The sequence below is a fragment of the Toxorhynchites rutilus genome, chromosome 1 (assembly GCF_029784135.1).
Source record: "Toxorhynchites rutilus septentrionalis strain SRP chromosome 1, ASM2978413v1, whole genome shotgun sequence".
Lineage (NCBI taxonomy): Eukaryota > Metazoa > Arthropoda > Insecta > Diptera > Culicidae > Toxorhynchites > Toxorhynchites rutilus.
In genome coordinates, this window is record NC_073744.1 from 188863590 (window position 1) to 188888043 (window position 24454).

The following is a 24454-nucleotide window of genomic DNA, read 5'->3' on the forward strand; positions in this document are numbered from 1 at the left end:
GGGATGTTCATTGCATCTGACATTGATTTTACACGTTTTTTGTAATATATACAAAACATTTGTGTATTTTACCAATGTTCTGACTACTAAAGATTTGGTAACTGCATTTACTAAACTTTGTCTCCAGTGTAATAGTAGCTCTCCGTTTTTGACCCATTCTCACCCCCATCGACGGTACACGAAGATTCACGTGCACAACCGTGTGAGAGATATAGAAAAAGTCCATGAAGAGGGTGGGTAGTCTAAGATCGTGTTTTTTGTCCACGTGGTGTGTGGACAGCTTCTTACTGGTTAAATTTGATGCTACGAAAGAAGATCCTTATATGTTACAATCTATTATCAATCTCAACGCCGGAGAACATTCAGTATACACTCTTTTAATTGTATGTTTACTTTTTGAGACACTCGTCAGAATGAGAACCAAAACTAAATTGAAGGGTGAAAGCGGTTTTTTACAATGTGTTTCATTAATTCCAATGGCAGTACTACTCACAATATTTTTATTGATTTATCAAACTCCATGTGATGCAATGTGTTTTAAAAACCACTTGCCAAGAAGTAATGCCACGCATGAACCAAATTACTTCGTTTGCAATGCATAAACGTTCTTCTACAGGAATTTATTCCCCGCAATTCATCTCGTTCACCCATTTCGGCATACCTTCTTTCCATTCATACAGAGAGTACATATCCATCTCGTACAAACAGCCGGCCAATGGATCCAACGAGAGAGCGATATTCCAATAGGAACATGCGGCCTCACTCGTGCTATCCCACTCGCTCCCATCCAACCAACCATACGATCAAATGACAAGTGCATCCTCGCGACCAATCAAAACAAGAAAACACGCTCTCCCGCAGCACCATCGGAGTGCGAGAGTGCGAGAGAGGGCCACCATTGTGTGAACCGCGCGCTATCATCATCATGACTCCCAAACGCGCGCGCGTTCACCATTCACCCGCGCGTGAACACAATCCACCCGTGAATGGTTGGTTGGTTGGTTGGTTGGTTGGTGAAGTGAAGACGAACCGTTCATCCCTCCCATTGGACTCATTCGTTCGTTCGCTCGCCGCAACGTTGAACGCGTTTCAAATTCGGGAAAATGTGCAATTGAACAAACGACACCAAGTCCTTCGTTCCGTGTGAGTCGGTGTTTCGAGAGAGTGTTTCCACCAGGACCAGGATCAGAACCAGTAGTTAACCCAGTGCCCAGTGTCGTCGACAGAGGAAGCCCGCCCGATCCGGAACTGGAACTGAAATCGTAAGTGTAGATGACTGTTGTTTTTTCGTACCAAGAATTTCACTTCGATTCGGCCGCGACGAACCTGATTAGCGTTTTCTGTTCGAAATGCAAACATCGAAAAACGCGGTTCCCGTTTTTTTTTCGCTCGTGATGTGTTGTGCGGTTTTGGGAGGTTTTTCGCAGAGGGGGTGACTTGTCAATTGTTTCAATAGTGATTGTCGTGAGAACGGGAGTTCCGGGTGATGATACGGTTGCTAATAGTTGGAAGATTTGAAAAACTATCTTTTGCACAGCGCAACATCATTGCTCGCGATAACATCTGATTGTCTGCACCAAAAATCATAACTTCAAAAGCTTGAAGTTGATACGTGGGGGTGATTTATTAACTTTTACGTAAAATTAAGTAAAATTCTGTTATATAACGTACAGGGTATATTACAAGTCCTGAAATCACCAACGTGTACGTATTGCAGGAGACAGAATGCCCTCAAAAAGCTGACTTTCAGCTACCCGTCAATTTTGTAAGGATTTAATGCCAAATCTAGAACACATATCCACGCTTTCGAAAAAAAATTACACATTACAAGTGGAATACTGCTTCTTACAAGTCCGTAGACCGATTGCGCGGTCATATCCCGAAAGGGGAAAATCAATTTGTCCAACGTCACGGAGAAAGTACATCAAAAAGCGATGTTGGCATTTCGAACATTGGGATTTACTGTCCATTAACACCTCCCAGTATATCACCGCCGCTGCCGTCGCGTTGCTCAAGTAGAGGGAGGGACCGATTCTTGGCAGGGGTGGCAAGTGAGGGAATTTTCACTGGAAAAGATTTTTACATCTTTTTAGAATAAAAGATGAACGATTGATAAACATATTTTCTCATGTGTTGAATTTAATGCTTCTTTCCGAACATTGTATCCAAGTGAAGATTTTTGAATGTTTCAAATCTATTGAAAGTACGGCTGATCAATTTGGCTGCATCTGAAAGTCATTCTACAGAGCTGTTTAACACTTTCGTTGCCCCGTCACCCAGATATGGGTGACACTTTCCTCGTTCAAATTGAATAGGATCTTTAAAAGGAATTTGATAGAATAGGCACCTTAGAGTAACTATAGGACATGTAGAAAATTAATAAAATTATAACCATATCATTATAATGTTTATACTTAAAGTGACCAGATGGTCAGAGGTCTAACGCGGGACACAAAAAACCAAACGTTATGTACAGGGTTTTCCATTTCGGGCTTCCGAAAGTATACAGCCCTGCGCTGACAACCGTTTGACATAGCTGTCAACCAAAGCGTCATATCGTTAGTTGAATGTCTGCCATTTTACAATATGGATCGTTTTAGCATCGCACAACGTGTTAATTTTGTTAAATTATATTATAAAAATGATGAAAAACCGGCAAATGTTTTTCGAGCATTACGGACGGATTTTGGTCGTCATGGACGGCCTACAGAGCACACAATCGCTAATGTAGTGCGTAAATTCGAACAAACTGGATCCGTAGCGGATATTGTGAAACCTGTGCATCATCGTAATGTGCGTTCGGCCGAAAATATTGCTGCTGTTGCTGCCAGTGTGGAGGATGACCCGAATGTTTCGATTCCACGGTGTGTTCAGCAATTGGGCTTGTCAAACACATCATTGTGGCGAATTTTGCATTTGGACTTGCACCTACATCCATATAAAGTCCAACTGGTACAAAATTTAGAGCGTGTTGATCATGGAATGCGTCGGGCATACGTCGATTGGATGAACGAACAACAGCAGCAAAATGCTGAATTTTCGCATCAAATTTTCTTCGGTGATGAGGCACATTTCGAGCTTGGTGGCTATGTGAACACTCAAAATTTCCGTATATGGGGCTCAGAAAATCCACACGTGATTGTTGAGAGGCCATTGCATCCGCCAAAAGTCACTGTTTGGTGGGCATTATGGTCTGGTGGAGTCATCGGGCCGTATTTCTTTGAAAATGAGGACGGCGAGACGGTAACTGTGAATGGTGAGCGCTATGGCCGCATGTTAACCGATTTTTCTTTGCCACAAATTGAAGATATGGATACGGATGACATGTGGTTTCAGCAGGACGGCGCCACGTGCCACACAACACGACCGAACATGGCCATATTGCGAACGAAATTTGAGGCACATAATTTCGCGTTTTGGTGATGCCAATTGGCCGTCCAGATCATGCGATTTGAACCCGTTAAAAAATTTTTTTGTGGGGTTATGCGAAAGACCATGTCTATGCCAACTCTCCGCAAACTCTTGAACATTTGAAAGACAACGTTCGTGAAGTTATGACCGAGATACCGCCCCATATGTGCCGAAAAGTCATCGAAAATTACCTGTTCCGGATCAAGGTGTGCGAGGAAGACCTAGGTGGACATTTGAATGATGTTGTATTTCACACATAATGGCATAAACCAAACTTTAATTTGAAATAAAAGTTTCATCGAAATTCGAATTCTAAGTGTGTTTTATTTCAATTTACTTTCGAAATTTAAAGTTGGAAAACCCTGTATATACGTTATGTGAACATAAATCATAGTTCAGCGAGTCTCATTTTTTCGTGAAATTCCTAACATGTGTCCTTGCAATTAAACCTGATCTGTATTATTTCTTTCTAAGTATCGGAACTCAGTTGTGATTTTTCGGTGGTTTAGATTTTGATTACGCCTAAAAATCACTCGCTCAGCCAGAGCATTTAAGCCTGGCAAGCACGATTCAACTTCTATTATTTTTTTTCAAATTACCGAATGGAAAGCTCGAAAATTCCAATCCATTTTTCATCGATTTTAGTGCTAACGTATGCATTAAAAAAATGGACTAATTTCGGATGGCGATTAAAAAAAACTACAAAAGATAATTTATTGCCACAAATGTTCCTTCAATCTTACGTTTATTAAGCCTACAACAAAAATGATTAAAAGCTGTTGATTCGCTGCCTTGCACTGTCAAGCAACTTGATGATTTTTTCATACTGGCAGCTCCACCCCACAGCGAAGGAGTTGAACATCCTGAGGCACTTTGTGTCCGCCAGATATGGCCGATCTGGTATTTACAACATCCTCTCCCTGCCGTTCCTTAAGCCGAGAGATCGAAGCAACTGGCCAAACGGTGGAGGAGAATCTGGCCAAAATTGACATTTTTATGTGGAAGCGTCAGACGAGACCGGCCGTATCTGAGCAGCAGGCAATCACCCAGAAGGAGTAGCTTGCGGTGCTGGTGAAAACTTCTTTCCGGCGAAAGAAGTGAAAAACTTCTCTTCGTGCTCATAAGGAAAGACGAGACGTAATTGATACTAGAATTCAGCGAATGGCAGGGGACTGGGTACTTTACGTTCCCCAGGAAAGCGAAAACGTCGAATATATCATCCACATCAAGTTCTCGAAGAAGGTCTTTCTCTGACAGATGGGAATGTCCATGTCGAACTTCTTTCGAGTCACATGGTGAACGGGGAGATATACAATACGAAGTGCTTGCCGGAAGTTACGAAGGTGATGTGGTCTTCATGCCGAACCTGGGATCAGCATATTATACCAAGAGATCACTGGAGGATGGATCGGCTGGAGATAAATATTGTCGCCCGATAGAAAACATTTGGGCGAAGGCCAAAATAAAGAGACAGCTGACCACCAAACCCACGAAAAGGTAAAAGAACACGCCGACATTCATTTTTTCATCGGCCATGGTTGAGATTTCGGCCAACTTCCGTAAGACCGCCCAGTGCTTCATTTACGATACTTCATCAAACAATCCTGCCTCTTCCTGTCCAGTATACACTAGTTCTTCCGGCTTATTTAACACGATAAGCCCTGCCCGAGCTAGGGGGCCAAAGATGAACTTTTCGTCTGACTCACGTTGGTCCCTGCGGATCAATAGGAGACTTTTATAAAAACCATTTTCCAATTGTGTTGCTGTCGTTTCCAGTTGACACTCTCTAAACAAAACGTCCACAGTTGGTGCGATGAAACCAGCTCAACGTATTAATCTTTGGATGCATTAGAAGCGCTCTTGAACAGTCTGCCAAATAAAAGTATTTTTTGAGGTTCTATCCATTTAAGACAATCAACATGATCAAATCGTAATATTGAAATATATTGGATATCGCGGGGCATTTTCGCTTCTTTTGCCAAATGCGTGACGTTTCGCGGGACGCAATCTTACGCGGGACATTTTGTTGAAATGTGAGACTGTCCAGCGTAACGCGGGACGTCTGGTCAGTTTATATATACTATACTTTTGATCAATTTATAGTGCGGATTGTTTGTACTGCAGCTTTTTGCGAAACCCATATAATATGACTTTGGCATGTGTTGTTGTTGTCAATTCATCTTCAAATTCAATAAAATATTGCTAGATCATGTAAAGGTTGTCTACAAACTAAGTCTGATCTTCATTTAATTATTCATCCGCAAGTTGGACTCCGCAAGAAACTCGGAAAAGTCGTTTTGGGCGACGAACGTGTTAAACTAGAGTATTTTAAAGTGTTGTTTCATGTTTAATTATTCCTTGTTCATTTCACAGTACTGGATCTTTTGTTTTCGCTAATTGTTAGCCACAGAAGAACCCTTTGGAAAAACTTGGAATGTGTAATGAACTTTACTTCGTTGGTTACATTTCTTTTGGAGGTTTTTAACAGCCAATCCCTTGTCATTTCGTTCTGTCAGCAGTTTCTAACTCAGAAACAACTGACAAAATAATTTTATGAACGATCTGATAAATTAGATTATTCTAAAATTTTGCATAAAAATGATGCAAGTAATATTTTGGGACGAGTTTTTCAAAAGTATCAAAAACATTTTTCGAAAATAAATTCAGTAAGTAAGCCAATAAATTCTATTTTAATTTCCTGAGTCAAGATAGTTGTTTGTGAACAAATATCCAACATTAGTAGAACATATTGTCCCCAATGAGTAAACCCACAATCTAATTCAATTAATGAAGAAAAAAACGTTATCAGATAACAATAACGTTTATCACGATGTATCGAATTCATTATGTCGTACGGAACAACTTTATGAGAAATAACTCCCCGGTTCCGCGCGTAACGCCATTTGAAACAGATTCATTCATGTCTGGGGCACTCTCTGTTCATTCAGCGTTCGAGCGTATTTATCTCCAGTCTGCCATAGTGCAGGATATTATCGACTTTCGGAAAAAAAAAATCATTTATCATCATCAAACATTCGAGCATGGATTTCTGGTAAATCTTACTCCCATTATTGTCATTATTGGAATCAAGCAGTCAATGGAGGAATTGATTGATAACAACAATTTAGGGCGGGGGTTCGCTCGTAATCAGGTTCACCTGTAATGAAACTAGCTTAGGAGTGAAAATGTGATTACCGTGGCTTTATTTGGAATATTTAATAAACAGAGCGCGTTATCAGTTTTCTAAAACTGGTCTCAGAAGAGAACATCTTTTGACATTTTGGTGCGCAAATATTATATATACAGCCATCCCATACCAAACCGTGGTTCTCAGATTTTCGTCAAAAGTGGTAATTTAGTTCCTTATCGCAAAACATTAGACCCGTATTTAAAAAAAAATTATTAGGGTGCCCATTCCCATTTTAGAGTGAGCCGAAGAATCATTTTTTTCCACTTTTTCGATTCATAACTTTTGAACTATCGAACCGTTTCAGATGATCGACATATGAAATTGAAGCCAATAAACTAGTCTTTTATTGAAAAATAATGAATTTGCAAAAAATGTATTTTTTTGTAATTATTGATTGTAGTCGTTTTTCATGGTCTTGGGACCAAGGGCGCTATATTTTTTTCAAAGATGAGGATTTTTGCATAATATATCTCGATATCAGAGATGCTTTTTTTCGTTTTTGAGTTATGATTTTTCAAAGTTAACCGATGTTTCGAAATAACCAGGGGGAACCCTTGTTACAAAATCGGTGTAGTAGTGCAAAAGGTATGAATTTTTGAAAAAAGTCATTCTTGGAAAAAAGGGGAAAAAGTTGATTTTTTGGACTTAAAATGGAAATGGTCACCCTAATAAAAAAAAATAAAAATAAAAATGCGGGTCTAATTTTTGCAATAAAGAACAAAATTACCACTTTCCACGAAACTCCGAGAACCACTGTATTGGTTTGGCATTGAATGGCTGAAAATGTAAGGATTGAAAGAACGAAAAGCTAAAAAATTGAGGAATAAAACTGTAGAATTTGGGAATTTAATTTTTTTTGATACAAAATTTTAGTATTTAATACAAAAAGTTGAAATTGAAGAACACATAAAAATTTTGAAAAAATAAAAATCAAAAACAAAAAAAAATATTTCTTTTTCTTTGGAATTTAGAAGCCCGAGGCAGGTTAATATTCTTTCTAGGTTCGTCTAAGCAAAACGCGAGATAAGTCTTCCAAAAACACTAAATTTCTTAAATCTTAGATCTTCTTAAAACTAAACTACAAGATGTAAGAGCAATAAAACAAAAAAAAGACAAATGCGAAAAACATAAAATAACAAAATTAACCCTTTGCGGCCGTTTGTCTGCTCTCAGCCACCACAGCAAGGAATCATACTAAATACTTCATGGAACGATGTAATAGTGTTCGTTATTTTTTTAAATAATTTTAATGTCTAGTGAACTTTTTCATGAATGTATTCTATGAATAATATTTAACGGTACTCGGTATAAATAAAATATGATTTGCGTGGAAAGATAAGAGGGTCTCTTTCAAGGGAAATTAATTCAACCGCAAAAAGTTAAAACAAACATTTGAAAAAATTAAAAATTCTGAATAGAAAAAAAATTTAAATGAAAATAAATGATGAAATAATGTATTTGAAAATATTAAAAAAATTTGAAAAATCAATAAGTTATAGAATTACGGTAATACAGAAATTTGAAGAATTAGAAAATCCAAAATTTCTAAAACGAAAAAACTAAAAAAAAAATCAAAAAATTTATAAATATTGGACAATTTGAAACAAATAGGACAAAAAATATGATAAACACGGAGTACTAAATTTGAAAACCCCTGAAATTGTAAAATAAAAACACAAATCAAAAATATAAATAAAGAAAACTATATTTTATGTGGAAACTGAATAGAAATTAATTAAAAAATAAATAAATTATAGAACTAAAAAACCAAAACTTTGACAAAATTAAAGCATACAAACTTCGTAAAAAACAACGCTGAAAAAAATTAAGGATTTCATTCAATTTAAAAATGCAAAGTAAAGAAATTAAAAAGTGAACTGTGTGAAAATGTAATAATTTAAAAATTTCAACATTAAAAAGTTAAAGAATCAAAAGACTATATAAAAATTTAATAACTTTTAAAAAATTGAAAAATTGTGACATTGAGAAATTCCGAAGTACAATCTTTCGAAATTGAGAAATTATTCAATTCAAAAATTCAAAAAATTATGAACAATGAAAATTTAATGAGATTTGAGAATTCGAAAATAGCAAAAAAAAAGGGAATACCAAGACCAAAAAAAATGTCAAAATAGAAAAAATTAAATTGCAAAGGTCTTTCAAGAAACTAAAAAATATATATTCAATTTAAGAATATAAACACTATAAATTAGATTTCTACGCAAAAATGCAGGAATTGAAAAAAAACAATCCTCACCATCTAGCGGCCGCGGAGCCTATTCCAGGCAGTGTTTGCCGTTTGAACTTTTTTTCTGAATAATTCACTTTCGTTCATTCAATTATGATCTTGCAGAAAGCATTTCGCCAGTGGCATTCGTTTGTTGTTACATGCTACATAATAACACGATAACGAGGAGGCAGTGTGGTGCGGGTCACCGCAGGTATGCGCCGGCGGGAACGTGTTAAAGAATTCAATACTTAAGAATATTAAAAAATTTAAGGATAGTTGAAGAATTGAGAAGTTCAAAATTACAGAAATTTGAAAATTGTAAAAAATTAAGTTGAAAAAGTCAAAAATTGAAAAGAAACTCCGATAGAAATTAGAATAATTAAAAAAAATCGAAAAATGAAAAAAAAAAAACCAAAAGTTAAAGAATTAAGGAATAAAAAATTGTAGAATTTGGGAATAAATCATAATCATAGAATAATTTTTAGAATTTTATAACAATTTTAAAATTGAGTGTCATAATTAACGGAACAGTAACAATAACAGAATAAATGAAAATCAAAAACCAAAAAAATTTATATTAGAAAACACTAAATATTGAAGATGAAATCTTTTTAAAATTACAAGATGCAAGAGCACAAATGAGAAAAGCAAACAAAAAAATTGAAAATACCTAAATTAATACAAAAATTTTAAAAAATAATGAAAAAAATGCTAAAAGTTAATAAAATAATGATAAAAAAATCATAAAATTTATTCGAAAATATAGAAAAATAAAAAAAGAGATTAAATAATCAAAGAATTAAAAAATCCGGAATCCGGAGGTTACGAGGTCTATGACGGCGAGTTCATAAGAGACATGGTTCGTGGCGAATCCTATAAATATCTTGGATTCCGACAGCTCACCGGGATTCGCCACTCCGACATCAAGACGGAGCTGCGAGACAAGTTCTTGAGTCGAGTGAACTGTGTCCTGAGGACTTTCCTCAACGCGGGGAACAAGGTACGCGCGATCAACACATTCGCGGTTCCCCTACTGACCTTCAGTTTTGGTGTAGTCAAATGGAGCAAAACTAACCTAGAGGACCTTGAGAGGAGGATGAGGAAAGCATTCAAAGAGGCCGGAATGCACCATCCTCAATCGGCACTGGAGAGAGTTTCACTGCCACGCAAAGAAGGGGGACTTGGAATAGTCGACATATCTGCACTGTGTGTTGCCCAGGTACGACAACTGCGCGAGTACTTCGCAGAACGCGCCAACCAAAACGCGCTATACCGGGCTGTCTGCGCCGCCGACAGAGGATACAGCGCTCTGCACTTGGCGCAAGCGGAGTACCAACTCAACTGCAATCTGCAGACAGTGGAGGAGAAGATTGCAGCTTGGAAGCAGAAGGCAGTGCATGGTGCCCACCCCCATCAACTGGACCGGCCACACGTCGACAAGGCCGCATCTAATCTGTGGCTAACGCGTGGTGAACTCTCTTCAGTAGTAGAAGCCGACATGATAGCCATCCTGGACAGGATAATGCCGACGAGAAACTGCAGGCGGTACGTCTGGCATCAAGACGTTGATGACATTTGCCGGATGTGCCATCAACCAGGTGAAAACATAGAGCACATTATGGGAGGCTGTCCCGTTTTGGCCAACGCAGCCTACACCGAGCGCCACAACAACGTGGCCCGTATTGTTCATCGACAACTGGCGCTCCAATGTGCTCTACTGGAAGACAACGTACCAAACTACCGGTACCTGCCTGCACCTGTCCTGGAAAATGACCGTTTCAAGCTGTACTGGGATCGCACTGTTCTGACCGACCTCTCGATCCACCACAACCGCCCAGATATAATGGTTTACGACAAGAGCGACCGCAAAGTCACCATCATCGATGTCGCTATTCCACTGAACCAGAATCTGGAGGAGACCCACGGTCGCAAAATCTGCAAGTACCGACCATTGGCCGTGGAGCTCAAGGAACTGTGGGGGCTAAGGGAGGTCCCAAGAATTGTTCCAGTCGTTCTCTCTGGAACTGGAATTGTCCCGAAGACACTTCTGGAAGCGCTCGAGGTGTTGAACATGGAGAAGGAATTGGCCGGCATCCAAAAGTCGGTCATCCTTAGCACCTGCGCGATTGTCCGACAATTTCTCGGTCAGGACTGAAACAGCACGAGCATGCAGATACGTGCATTCCGCAGAGCCTAGTCCCCCTTTGGCATTCAGAAGCCCGGGGGCAGGTGAAAATTCTGGCTAGGTTCGCCTAGTTAAGAAGTGAGATAAGTCTGCCAAAATAAAAAAAAATTAAATTCGAAAATTGTAAAAAAAATAAATTGAAAAAATTAAAAATTAAAAAATAAAACAAAAATATTATGCACAAATCTAATTTAAAAAATCAATTTAAAATTAGAATTTGAGAATTAAATAACACCGAAAAAATTGAAAAAGTAACAAAAACATAGCATTTGTATAAAAATGTAAGAATATGAAATTAACACACTTACAAAAATTATTTAAAACCTAAAAAAAAAGTTTAAAAAAGTTTTAAAACCTGAGAACAATTTAAAAAATGTGTGATTGAGAAAAATGAGAATGAGAATGAGAAAAATTTAGAATTTAGGAATGAAAGAACACCGAAAAAATTGAAAATTTTAAAAAAATTGTAATTGAGTAAAACGAGAATGCAAAAATACAAAAATTTTAGAATCAGAACAAAATATGTCTAGTAAAAAAATACAAGAATCAGAAAAATTATAAAAATCTAAAAAGTACAAAGCGACAAAGTTAGAAACAAATGTTTTGAATATTGCAAATATTTCAATTTTCAATTTGATAAAAAGAAAATTTATGAATTTTATTCAATTCAAAAATACAAAAATTAAGAAATCTAACCGTGCAAGAACGAGCAGCCTATTGAAAAATTTTTAAAGTTCAAATATTTAATTAAATTTCGATGAAGTATTTGTGAAAGTTAAAAATAGTGAAAAAATAAACATTCATGAAACGAAAATTTCAAAATACATAAACTGAAAAACTTCAAAATGAACAAAATTTTGAGTTGAAAAACTAAGAAAAAAAATTTCAAGAAAACGAAAAACTTAATAAATACCAAAATTTAAAAACAAATGTCAAAATGTCTTCTTCTTCTTGAATGGCGTTAACGTTCCCTGTGGAACTTTTGCCGTCTCAACATATGCATTAACTAGCGTCATTTATTAATACTTAGTCGAGATTTCTTAAGCCAAATAACACGCCTTGAATGTATTCCGAGGGGCAAGCTCTAGATTACACGTGACCACAGTGTAAGTCGAAAAAAATTTCTCTGACGAAAAATCCCCCAGCCAGAACGGGAATCGAACCCGAACACCCGGCATGATCATGTGAGACGCTAACCACTCGGCCACGGATGCACTTATGTCAAAATGTAAAGAAGCTAAAAATGAAAAAAGATTATTCAATTCAGAAATATGAAAAATTTAAAAAAATGTTACGTGGAAATTTTAAAATCGAAAATCTTGAAAGATTGAACTTTAATTCAAAAATTAAAGAACTGAAACATTCCAACAAAAAGTGTAAATTTTAGAAATTGAAGAATTTTAGGACAGTAAAAAAATTAGAAATAAAACAACAAAGATTCGAAAATTTAAAAAAAATGCCTTAATGTGAAGCTTCTAAATTGTAAAAAATGGTATATTAAAGAAGTTCCAATTGAAAAAACACCAAAACTTAAAAAAAACAAAAAAAATTATGCAAAAATGTAAGAACTGTAAATTTTTTAAACAAAAAGGCGAAAAACTTAAACATTCTTATCTTGTGAAGCTCGTGGCTTGTCGGATTTTTTTTTTTAATTTTCAATAAAAATGCAAAAATTCAGAAATTTAAGAAATGTAAATGAAGAAAAAACAAAAAAAAAATACAGGGAAACTTCGATATAACGTACCCTCGTTATAACGTACCCTCGATATAACGTCACTCGATATAACGTACACATTTCCAAAGTGTAAAGGAAAATTTTTTTCAATATTTTTTTTCTGATAGAACAATGAATTACCTGTATTGTGATGCTAAAACAAGTTTTGTACTTTCAATAAATCCCGAAATACAGCTGGTTTTGTGATTCCGGATTCTAAATGAATAAAGCTTTAATGAACAGTACGAATGGAAACATCATGAGAAAGGCTGGCTTCGTCTTCTGATTGAAGTTAATCATTAACTTTACTAAAACAGCAACACAATAATGTATTATAGACTACGTTTGTGAGTACTTTATTATGCTTCGATATAACGTACAATTCGATACAACGTACAATTTTGAAAGTGAAATGTACGTTATATCGAAGATTACCTGTACTCCAAATGCAACCATTTAAAAAAATAAAAAAGCAAGAATTTAATGCAATTCAAAGCTTCAAAAAATGAAATGGAAATATGAGGTGAAAATATAAGAATTAGGAATATTAAAAATCGAATAGTTAACATGTACGAATTTCAAACAAATGGAAACAAAAAAAGAAAAAGAAACTGAAAAAAAAAAATAAATTCAGAACTCACCATTCAAAATCCAAAAACCGAAAACTTAAAATAGCACAAATTTAAATTAAGAGCTTGAGCACAAGGTTGGGTAAACTAGAGAAAATAAGAATTAATTTTTTAAAAGGTTCATGGTTCAATTTGCAATATTAGAACTGACATATGAGTTCCACATTCCTGAATCTAATTGTATCGAATAAAGGTTCCGTTCAGCTATATTGGGTTGCCTTCCGATTTGTGATTCGATCATTATTTATTGAACAATTAATCTTCAAAGACGAAGGGGAAATTTTTTATTAGATTTTTTAGGGTTTTTTAGGTTTTAAATGAGTTTTTTAAGTGTATGAATTTCAAATTCTTACATTTTTATATAAAGTGTATGCTTCAGATTTTTTTTTTTAATTTTAGATTTGTTTTTTTTTAATTTATATGTTTTTTTATATTTCAATTTTTTTGGTGTTCTTTCATTCTTAAATTCAAATTTTAAATCTTAAATTGATATTTCAAATTAGATTTGTGCATAATATTATAGTTTTTTTTTTATTTTTTATTTTCGTTCTGTTTTTAATTTTTAAATTTTTCAATTTAGGGAGGCGATCTGGCGTAGTGGTAACATCCATGCCTCTCACGCTAAAGGTCACGAGTTCAATTCTCACTCCCGACATTCTTCCAAAAATGGAAGTAAAAGTGACGAACCAGCCAAATGAGATGAAAGTCAATGTAATACAGATAAAAAAAAAATTCAATTTATTTTTTCACAATTTTTGAATTTGATTTTTTTTAGTTCTTTTTATTTAATTTTTTCTATATTTTCGAATAAATTTCATAATTTTTTAATTATTATTTTACTAACTTTTAGTATTTTTATTTCATTATACAGGGAAACTTCGATATAACGTACCCTCGTTATAACGTACCCTCGATATAACGTACACATTTCCAAAGTGTAAAGGAAAAAAAATCAATATTTTTTTTCCTGATAGAACAATGAATTATATGTATTGTGATGCTAAAACAAGTTGTGTACCTTCAATCAATCCCGAAATACAGCTGATTTTGTGATTCCGGATTCTAAATGAATCAAGATTTAATCAACACTACGAAGGGAAACATCATGAGAGAGGCTGGCTTCGTCTTCTGATTGAAGTTATTCGTTAACTTTACTAAAACAGCAACACAATAATGTATTATAGACTACGTTTGTGGGTACTTTATTATGCTTCGATATAACGTACAATTCGATACAACGTACAATTTTGAAAGTGAAATGTACGTTATATCGAAGTTTACCTGTATATATTTTTTAAATTTTTGTATTAATATTAATATTGGTATTTGAAAATTTTGTTTTTTGTTTTTCTCATTTTTTAGTTTTACTGCTCTGGCATCTTGTAATTTTAAAAAGATCTCCTCTTCAATATTTAGTGTTTTCTAATATGTATTTTTTTTGGTTTTTGATTTTCATTTATTCTGTTACTGTTCTGTTAATTCTGTTACTCAGTTTTAAAATTGTTAAAAATTCTAAAATTTTACAACTTTTAATTATTTTATGATTTTATTCCCAAATTCTACAGTTTTTATTCCGAAAAGTTAAAAGATTAAAACTTTTCGTATTTTTCATTTTTAGATTTTAATTTTTTTTATTTATTTCAATTTCTATTGGAGTTTCTTCTCAATTTTCAGCTTTTTCAACTTAATTTTTTACAATTTTCAAATTTCTGTATTTTAGAATTTCTTTATGCGATCATTCTATATGTGAACAATTGTATTTGATCTGTAATGAAAAATCACCAATTACTATTTGGACAACCCAATACAATTTTAAGTTAATTTCAAAATTCAAATACTCGTACTTAAGAATTAAAAAGTTGAAAATTAAGAAATTGAACAATAGAGAAATACAATTGTTTTTTAAATTATCAAAATACAAATAAAGACTTATGCGAAAATTAGTAAATGCATGAAATTAAAAAAATAAAATAAAAATGAAAATGTCAATGAACTGAAAAGCTAAATTAAAAAAGGTAATGATTTTTTTCAAGTAACATTATTAATTTAGGAATAAATAAATGCAAAGACACGAAAATATCGAAGTACAAAAATTCTAAATTTGAAAAATGAAAAACTCAAAAATTCATAAATTTAACTCAAAAACTATAAAAAGGTTTCAAAAGAAAACAAATTAAAATAATATGTAAAAATATAAGCATTTAAACACTCGGAAAAATCATGAAATAAAATGTGGAGAACTAAAAAATAGAAACGAATAGAGAAACTTGAAAAAGAAGAACAAATTTTAAAACTAAACAGTCAAAAGTCAAAACTGGAAATTTAAAATTTTCAAGTGGAATAATTGAATTGAATTTTGTTAATCCGTTATGTAATGTACGAAAATTGTTATAATTAATTGTATAATATAATTGTATTTGGATTTTCGAATCAATCGGAATTTGAAATTTGAGTCTGTCTTCACAACTTTGAATGTAAAGTCAGTATCTAAAATATGGAATGCGAAAGTAATTTAGGCATAATAGGCACTTTCGCTGAATGTATCATTGTGTATTCATACTATATAACACGATCCAACCTTAAACACTCTTATCCTTCTTTTCAGCATTATGTTCCCTTTCTCCTCCCTGCAAGTCGAGTACAGCAACTTCCACCGTTCGTCGCAAATCATGTCCAACGCGCTGAGTATGGGCAACTCGGGGTTCCCCCACTCCTGGATCGTGTCCGGGCAGGACTTCTGTCCCATCACGTACTCTTCGATCCAGTCGCACAATTCGGCCGTCCAGAACAACCTGGCAACGGTCGAGCCCGGCTTGATTGAGCTGCGCAAGGAGAAATCCCGCGATGCCGCTCGATCGCGCCGAGGCAAGGAGAACTACGAGTTCTACGAGTTGGCCAAAATGCTTCCCCTACCAGCGGCCATCACCAGCCAACTCGACAAGGCATCCATCATCCGGCTGACAATAAGTTACCTCAAGTTGAAAGACTTCAGCGAAAGTGGAGTCCCCTCGTGGTCCAAAGAACCGATCGGCTTTCAGAACTACACCAATCCGCAGTATTTCAACGAGATGTTTGAGACACATCTGGGAACGCATATCCTCCAATCACTGGACGGATTTGCCATTTCCACCAGTGTGGACGGTCGATTCCTTTACATCTCGGAGACGGTTTCAATCTACTTGGGATTGTCCCAGGTGGAGATGACCGGTAGTAGCATCTTCGATTACATCCACAAGCACGATCACGCAGAAGTCGAGCAACAGCTGGGCATTAAGAAGAACTCCGAATACTCCAACTACAGCTCGTACCCGGACGAGGCTCCGGAGAAGTCGGTACTCAAAATCGCCAAAGATACCAAACCAATGCCGGGTGAAGCCTACGAGGGTGACGACCGGGCTTTCTGCGTGCGAATGAAGTCCACCCTGACGAAGCGCGGCTGCCACTTCAAGTCGTCCGGCTACCGGGTGATCCTGCTGTTGTGCCACCAGCGCAAACGCAACAACTCAACCGACGAACACAACGACAAACATTCCGTGATCGGAATGGTTGGCATCGGAATTGCCCTGCCTCCGCCGTCACTGCACGAGATCAAGCTCGAGTCCGATATGTTTGTGTTCCGGACCAGCCTAGATCTGACGATTATCCACTGCGAAAACAGGTAGGTCTGTTGCGAACTGAGATGACTTCCCTTTCTATATATATACAAGAATAGATTTCTGTTTGTCTGTTTGATCCTTATGAACTTGGAAATTACTGAACCGATCGGTGCGAATATTTGTATGTATGGGTTTTTTGGGGCCGGGGAAGGTTCTTATGATAGTTCGAGACACTTCCCCCCTTTCTAAGAGGGTATCGCGTACAAATGAAACGAGAATTTCTGCATAACTCGAGAACTAATGAAGCAAATGGAGCCAATTTTGGCATGCGAGGGTTTTTGGGTACGAGAAATGTTTCTGTGATAGGCATACCTCCCTCCTTTGAAAGGGATGGGGGTTCCATACAAACAAACAAATATATTTTGTTTTAACTTTGCATAAGAATTATTAGAGCAACCAAAATTTAAACGTAAGAATTTTAGAGTGTAAGAAATATTTCTATGATGGTTTGACACACCTCCCTCCTATAGAAGAACATATTTCAACCAAACATTACAATTGAAACTTTTCGGAAAACTGAAGGAAAATGGAAAATAGCGTGAATGTTATCCCCATAATACATAATAAACTTGATTGTTTCTGTTAACCAAATTAAAGCTTTCTGACCAATTAATTCTTTAAAAACCAACTTCTACCCTTCTTAATTTCGTTGCAATATCATTTTAAACAATTCCTGATGAGCCTTCAATTAAAATCATCAAAAATCCAGATTTTTACTTCACTCTATTTATTGCCTTACTTTCACTTTAACGTTTAAATATTATATTTTTCCTTGAAATAAAAAAAAATGAAATCATTGGATATTTTTAAATATTGAAAATAAAATAAAACAAGCATGTTATTTTAAAGTTGTAAAAAGTAAAATTGCGAATACACACAAAAAAATCATAAACAATTGAACCAATATAAAGCTATAAAAATATGAAAATTCAAATAAAAATCATGAGCAATTGTAGAACAATGAAAAATTTGAGAAATTTAGAAATTTGACAAATCGAAAAATTCCAAAATACGAAGATTATAAACAATAAAAACAATTTAACAAAAAAATAAATAAAAAGCCCAATAAAACGTATTTCGAAAAGCTTTACAAATGAAGAACAGTTATAAAAAATCTAAAATTAAGAAATATGAAAATACACAAAAAGATGTTAAAAAAATTAAAAACTGTATGTGTCGAAAATTAGAAGATTCTAGAACTAATTCAATTCAAAAATACACGACTTAAAATATCGAAAACAGAAATATTGTGTTATTTTTAAAATCAAAAAGTTTAAGAATTCGAGAATTGTAAAATAAGAAAATTTTAAAAATGAGGACCAATTGAAAGGAAATGAAGAAAAAAAGACAATAAAAAAAATTAACATTTAATAAAGCCCAAATACGAACCAAGAAATTTTAGAATATGAGAACAATAAAAAAAATAAGAAATAGAAAAAAATGAAAATTCCATAATAAAAAATTAAAATAAAAAAAATTAAAAAACAAAATAAGACAGAAAATCCAAAAATTTTAGAACATGAGAACGAGAAATAATAACTTTAGAAAAAAAATTTAAATACCAAAACTTAATAAAAAGGGGGATTCTGAAAATCAAATAATTCAAATGAATAAATAAAAAAACAATTTGAAAATCAAAAACAAAATTATGATTCAAAAATGTAAGAATTGGAAAATTCTTAGATAGAAAAAAGAAATAGAAAATAGAAAAAAAAAATTCCAAAAAAAAATTTAGAATTTTTAAAATTTAAGAATTCAAAAACAAATCAAAGTTGAAAAATTGAGGGATACTAAAAAAGACCAATACCAAGATTGAAAATAGGAGTACAGTTGAAAATAAGGTAGTTAGAGAAACAAACAATTTTGAACAAAAATATATAAATCAAAAACGATTATTTTATTAAAAGATTTGAAAACAAATTAAAAATTTAAAAAATGTTGAATTTTAAAACAATTATAAATTAGGAAAAGAAAAAAAACCAAATGCAAAAATTATAAGCAGGAAAGCATGAAAAAATATAAAATAACAAAAACATAATTTCAAAAAACTAATAATCCAAAAACTAGAGTTTTGATCAAACTTAAAAATAAATAAAAATGAAGGATTGAGAATTAAAAATAAGAAATTAAGCAATACAGAAATATAAAAATATTTTTAAAAAATCGAAAATTAATGAAAACAAAACAAAAACGTTATGAGTAAAAAAATATAAGAGTAAAAATAGTAGACAAAATGTAAAAATCAAATAAAAAAATTCAAGAATGAATTTTGAAAACAGAAAAGAAATTAAGAAATTTACAAATACAAAAAATGAATTAATTTGAATCAAGTATAAAAACTTTTACAAATTAAAAACGAAAATATTTTATAAAAATTGAGAAAGCCAGAAATTAGCACCAATGAATTCAAAACTAAAAAAATTCAAAAATAACAAAACTGAATGAGGATAATTAAAAAAAATGAAATTGGTAAATACAAAAATTAAAATATACCAAAATGTGATAAATTGAAATTTTAAAAAGTTGATAATTAGAAATCTTCTTATTCAAACTTATTCAATTCCTATAAAAAAAAAATCAAAAATCTATGATTTCGAAACCGTGGAACAATTCAAAAATTGAGAAATACAAACATTTAAAAAATTTTAAAATCCAAAATAAATATTGAAAAATCTGATCATTTTGAAAATAAAAAAAAAATAAAGAAATCAAAAATATTGGAAACTGATAAATCCGGAAATACAAAAATTAAAACAATGCCAAAAAACGAAAATCAAAAACAAGTATTGTTTTGGAAATTTAAAAAGAGGGAAGAAAAAACATTATTTTAGAATTTGAGAACAATTACATTTTTTTTTCAAATCATCGCGAAAATACAAATATTTTAATGAAAGAATACAAAAACTAATTTTTTTTTAAAATGAAAAAAAAAAAATGGAAATTAGTAAATTTATTTGATTTTAAAAACAAAATTTAAAAAAAATCAACAACAAAAATGTGGTGTCGAAATGAAAAAATTGGAAAAAGTTAGAGAGTTTAAAAATAAAATCATGAACAATTGGTGAACAATGAAAATTTAGAGAAATTTAGAAATTCGATGGTACGAACAATTCAAAAATACGAAGTTTCTAAACAACAACAAAAATTCAATACAAAAAAAAAATTGAAAAGTCAAAAACAAAAATGTTATTTCAAAAATCCAAGAGTAAAAAAAGGTATAAGAGCAAAAATAGTAGAAAAATGTAAAAATCAAAAATTGATGAAAATAAATTAAAACAATTTGAAACAATAAAAGAAATTTTGAAAAAATACAAAAAAAAAATTAAAATTAATTAGAATCAATTCGAATCGAATAATAACAAAAATTGAATGAGGACAATTTGGAAAAAAATTACATAGGTAAATATAAAAGATTGAAAAATGTTATAATACAGACAATTCGGTATTTACACATTGTAAAAATCAATTCAAGAATATAACAATTTCGAAAAGAAACAAAAATCAATAAGTAGTAAATTAGTATTTAAAAAAATTAAATTTTCCGTAATTTAAAGATTGTTAAACATTATGAAATACAAACATTAGAAAAAATCTAAAACACTAAATAAATATAGCAAATTTTGATCATGTTGAAAATTTAAAAAATTAAACAATGCCAAAATACGAAAATTTATGAGAAATTTAACGTTGAAAAAATTGGAAATTTTAAAAAAATTCATTGAATTGCAAAATATAAAGATTAGGAAACCAAGAAACAATCTAGCGTGGTGAACTGTATGGTATTGTATGGTCAAAATGAAAAAAATAGGAAAAAGTTCAATGCAAAAATAAAATCATAAACAATTGAAGAACAATGCAAAATTAAAGAAATTTAGAAATTTGACAATACGAAAAATTCCAAATACGAAGATCCTAAACAACAAAAGCCATTCAAACCATTCAAATCCCTCAATGTAAAAATAGTAGAAAAATGTAAAAATCTAATAAAAGAAAGAAAGGTTTGAATTTTAAAACAATTAAAGAAATTCAGAAATTGAAAAATGAAATTGAAATAGAAAAAAAAAATATGAAAATTGATACGAATTAAATATACAAACTTAAAAAAAATTGAAAAATCCTAAAATCAGCAAAAAGAATTCAAAATTGAAAAATTCCAGAAATAACAATTATAAACAAAACTGAATGAACAATTCGAAAAAAAAAATTAAAACATCAATACTCTATAACTTTTTCTAAGACTATTTCTGTAAGAATCATAGTTTTTGAGATATAAATTGTCAAAGATTTCTATTACTAAAATCGATACGCCCTATTTAAAGGTTACGCTTGAGTAAAAAACTTCCCAATTGCTGTGGAAAACTCATATTTCGTCAAACCCAAACTGAATGCAAACTTTCATTCGAATCAAAAACACGTGTTTTTAAACGTTGCATTTTTAGGACGATTTCATTTGGAGTTGCAAAATACAAAAATTTTAAAAAGTGAATAAATAAACAATGCCAATTAGGAACAAATGCGAAAATTCATAAAAAAAATAAATGTTGAAAAATTTGCAAGTTTAAAAATTTCCATTGAATTCAAAAATATAAAAATTAGGAAACCAAGAAACAAAATTTAGTGTAGTGAACTGTATGGTTTAAAAATTTAAAACTAATAAAGTTAAGGAATCGAATGTTTATAAAAAATATTAAAATTTGGAAATTGGAATGTAAGCATTTTAGAGTATAAAAAATGTTTCGATGATGGCTTGTCACTCCTAATCCAGCACCTATTCCAACCAAACATGACAATTGAAAATTTTCGGAAAAGTGTGAAGACAAATGGGGAAATTCGAAAAATTGAATACCCATACGATCTACAATTGACCTTTGTTCGAAAGTGGAAATGGTGAAAAAGCGCACTCCTATATCTTCTTACTATATCAATAAAAATGAATCGCCTTATGTGTTGATAAGCGCAAAACTCGAGGAAGGAATGAGCTGTTTTAATTTAATTATATTTTCTGTATCAAACAAGTATTCCATGTAACGAAGAAACATGTTATTTGAAAGTGATTGAAGAATCTTGAACAAGAATTTTGTTTGAAAAAAAAAATCATATTATAATGACGAGTTCAATTTTGGGCGGGACGAATTTCGTCGGGTCAACTAGTTACCTAATTCTTAATTAAATTAAAAATTGAATTAATTAAATAAAATAATTGAAAACGACAAAAATGTGATGTTGTTGTATTAAGAACATACCCTTGGCATATTGCAGAATCTCCAGCTTCCTTGACTACACAGCGGATGAGCTAAACGGGAAAAGTGTATACACACTTTGTCACGGACAAGATGCCCACAAGTTGAAAAAGAGTCACAGCGAACGTGAGTTTCCTATCCGTATTTGAGCATGTTAATCAAAATTTCTTGACAATTCTTTCCCATCCATCTTAGTGATCCAGAAAGGTCAAGTACTGACCCCCTTCTACCGCATTCTGAACAAATCCACCGGCTACTTCTGGATCCAAACGTGCTGCACGATGGTCTGCCAGACGAAGAACATGAACGATCAGACGGTGATCTGTGTGAATTACATCATCACCCGACCCGAGAAGGAAAACCTCATTATGGACATCTCGCAGATGCCAAACGTTAACCTGGGCGATTATCACAGCGTCCCGAAGAGTACGGTTCCGTCGAAGCGAGCGGCCGCCGCCATGGAATACGAGCTGAATGCGAAGGAAATATCCGACGGACACTCGGAGGGAGCGGCATACATCGATTCCCACGTGGACCACAAGGACCTGCTGGACAAATCGCCCCACCGGACGACGATGGGTCTCGGAATGTTCGACAAAAAGGATGCGCTGGATTTCAAGGATAAGCACCTGGATCGGGAGAAGGGATGCAGCAATAGCAAGGTGAGTTTTATATCCCCGGTGTCTGGTAATACTTGCTAAATGACACATGTTCCTATTCTTCCTCACCCAGCAGCAGCGAATGAAAGCGGGCAGTCCCATGATGAATATGTCCGTCAACGAGAACCACGTGATCGAGAAGAAGGCTTCCAGCGGGAAGAAAAATATCTCCAATCGGGCCAGCGTGATCCGGGTACTGAACAAAACCTCGTCGAAGAAAATTCTACAGGAAAATCACTAGAAGCTATTGTTGTGAGCGTAGCCTCTCCCTCCTTGCGGCAATTCTTCCCCCTGTCCTTCTGTGTAGCTTAAAAGCGTCGATGTATTTATTGCTGCTTCTGCAATCTGCCCCCGCGGTGAGAACCAATTTCTCGTCCAAATGTTGACAGTGTTTATGAACGGAGTATCAACTCTCTATCAAGTCACAATTAAGCCAGTGAAACAGAAAAAAAACAAAAAACCGTCAAAACCTTGACATTGTTATTCGCAATCGTACTGTACTAGGTAACCAACCAGTGTTAGCATAGAAATATTTCTAACGCATGATATTTGTAAATTATTAAATCAGTAACAGAAAAAAAATGAAAATAAAGGAAAGTATTACGTTTTAGTATTATTGGATATTAGCCAAAATTGAATTCCTTGACTTATTCTGTGTCATCCGAAAGCTGAACTGCCTAACCACTAGCTTGAAACGGAAAAGCCTAACCAAATTTTACTTACCTAAAAGGATAATCAGTTGTCCACGTCTTCCTATCCAGATATTCCTGATGTGCGACCTCCTAAAACTCTTTGTTCCGAGTCCCTACCTAAGGCTTGAAACATTTAGAATCCGGAATCACTGATCATTTGAGGGACTTAGAATCTAGGTAGTGCGGACTGAATCAAAACGGCTGTCAAAAAAGATCCAATTGAAATGTCAAAAGAGATCCAACGATCAGGAGTGTTATTTTTCTTATGATAATCAACACTATAAAAAAGGTATTGTTATCGAAGGCAAAAATAATTAAACTTATAAAATGAGCGAACTTCATTTTTCCGTCAATTGTTTAGTTGGCCATTGCATCTCTGAAAGACAATCTCATATTTCAAGGTATCAGAACCTGACCGAATATCCACAAACTACGAATAACGCTTAGTTCACTCAAAAACTTTTTTTTTGTGGGAGCGAAATTCGACATTGGCGAATTTTGGTACGTTCAAATATAGTAAAAGTGAAATGTTTTGGGGACGTTTTTTTCTAACGTCGGTGAAAACAGTTTTGCTAGTGAAGCTGGCCAAATGAAATCCGCGTAGTTACGATCCGCTAGTACTGGTTATGAATATAACGGTAAAGCAATCTGCGCTTCGTGTTGATGTTGGACGTAATCTTCTGAGGCAACTATCGGCCTAATTATGGAGAACGTATTACGGTTTCTCACGAGGTTTCTTTTCCGGTTGAAATGTAACGATGTATCTCTATCAAAATTGTACAGTCGCAAGCGCACTGAAGAGAGAACAGATGCATGCATACGATGCAATCCCTCGACGACTATCCCAG

General features: G+C 33.6%; 1 protein-coding gene across 3 annotated transcripts; it reads left to right on the forward strand.

Annotated features, from left to right (window-relative positions):
- The first annotated feature begins 1022 nt into the window (after window positions 1–1022).
- Window positions 1023–23537, forward strand: LOC129769187 (protein trachealess). Of its 3 annotated transcripts, none has more exons than XM_055771292.1 (5): window positions 1023–1262; window positions 15965–17017; window positions 22275–22381; window positions 22451–22917; window positions 22991–23537. In XM_055771292.1, exons 2-5 carry the CDS (start codon window positions 15969–15971, stop codon window positions 23153–23155), a joined length of 1788 nt encoding a protein of 595 aa, XP_055627267.1. In that variant the 5' UTR covers window positions 1023–1262; window positions 15965–15968; the 3' UTR covers window positions 23156–23537. The 3 variants fall into 3 exon arrangements, with proteins under 3 accessions (XP_055627267.1, XP_055627277.1, XP_055627260.1); XM_055771302.1 differs by having other exon boundaries at window positions 22284–22381; window positions 22988–23537; XM_055771285.1 differs by having other exon boundaries at window positions 1041–1262; window positions 22988–23537.
- The last annotated feature ends 917 nt before the right edge of the window (window positions 23538–24454 follow it).

Excerpts from the sequence above, each read along its gene's own strand:
- LOC129769187 (XM_055771285.1), top strand. The coding sequence starts at position 15,969 with ATGTTCCCTTTCTCCTCCCTGCAAGTCGAGTACAGCAACTTCCACCGT. Across the intron at positions 22,382-22,450 it reads GAAAAAGAGTCACAGCGAAC|TGATCCAGAAAGGTCAAGTA; the intron begins GTGAGTTTCCTA and ends CATCCATCTTAG. Across the intron at positions 22,918-22,987 it reads AGGGATGCAGCAATAGCAAG|CAGCAGCGAATGAAAGCGGG; the intron begins GTGAGTTTTATA and ends TTCCTCACCCAG.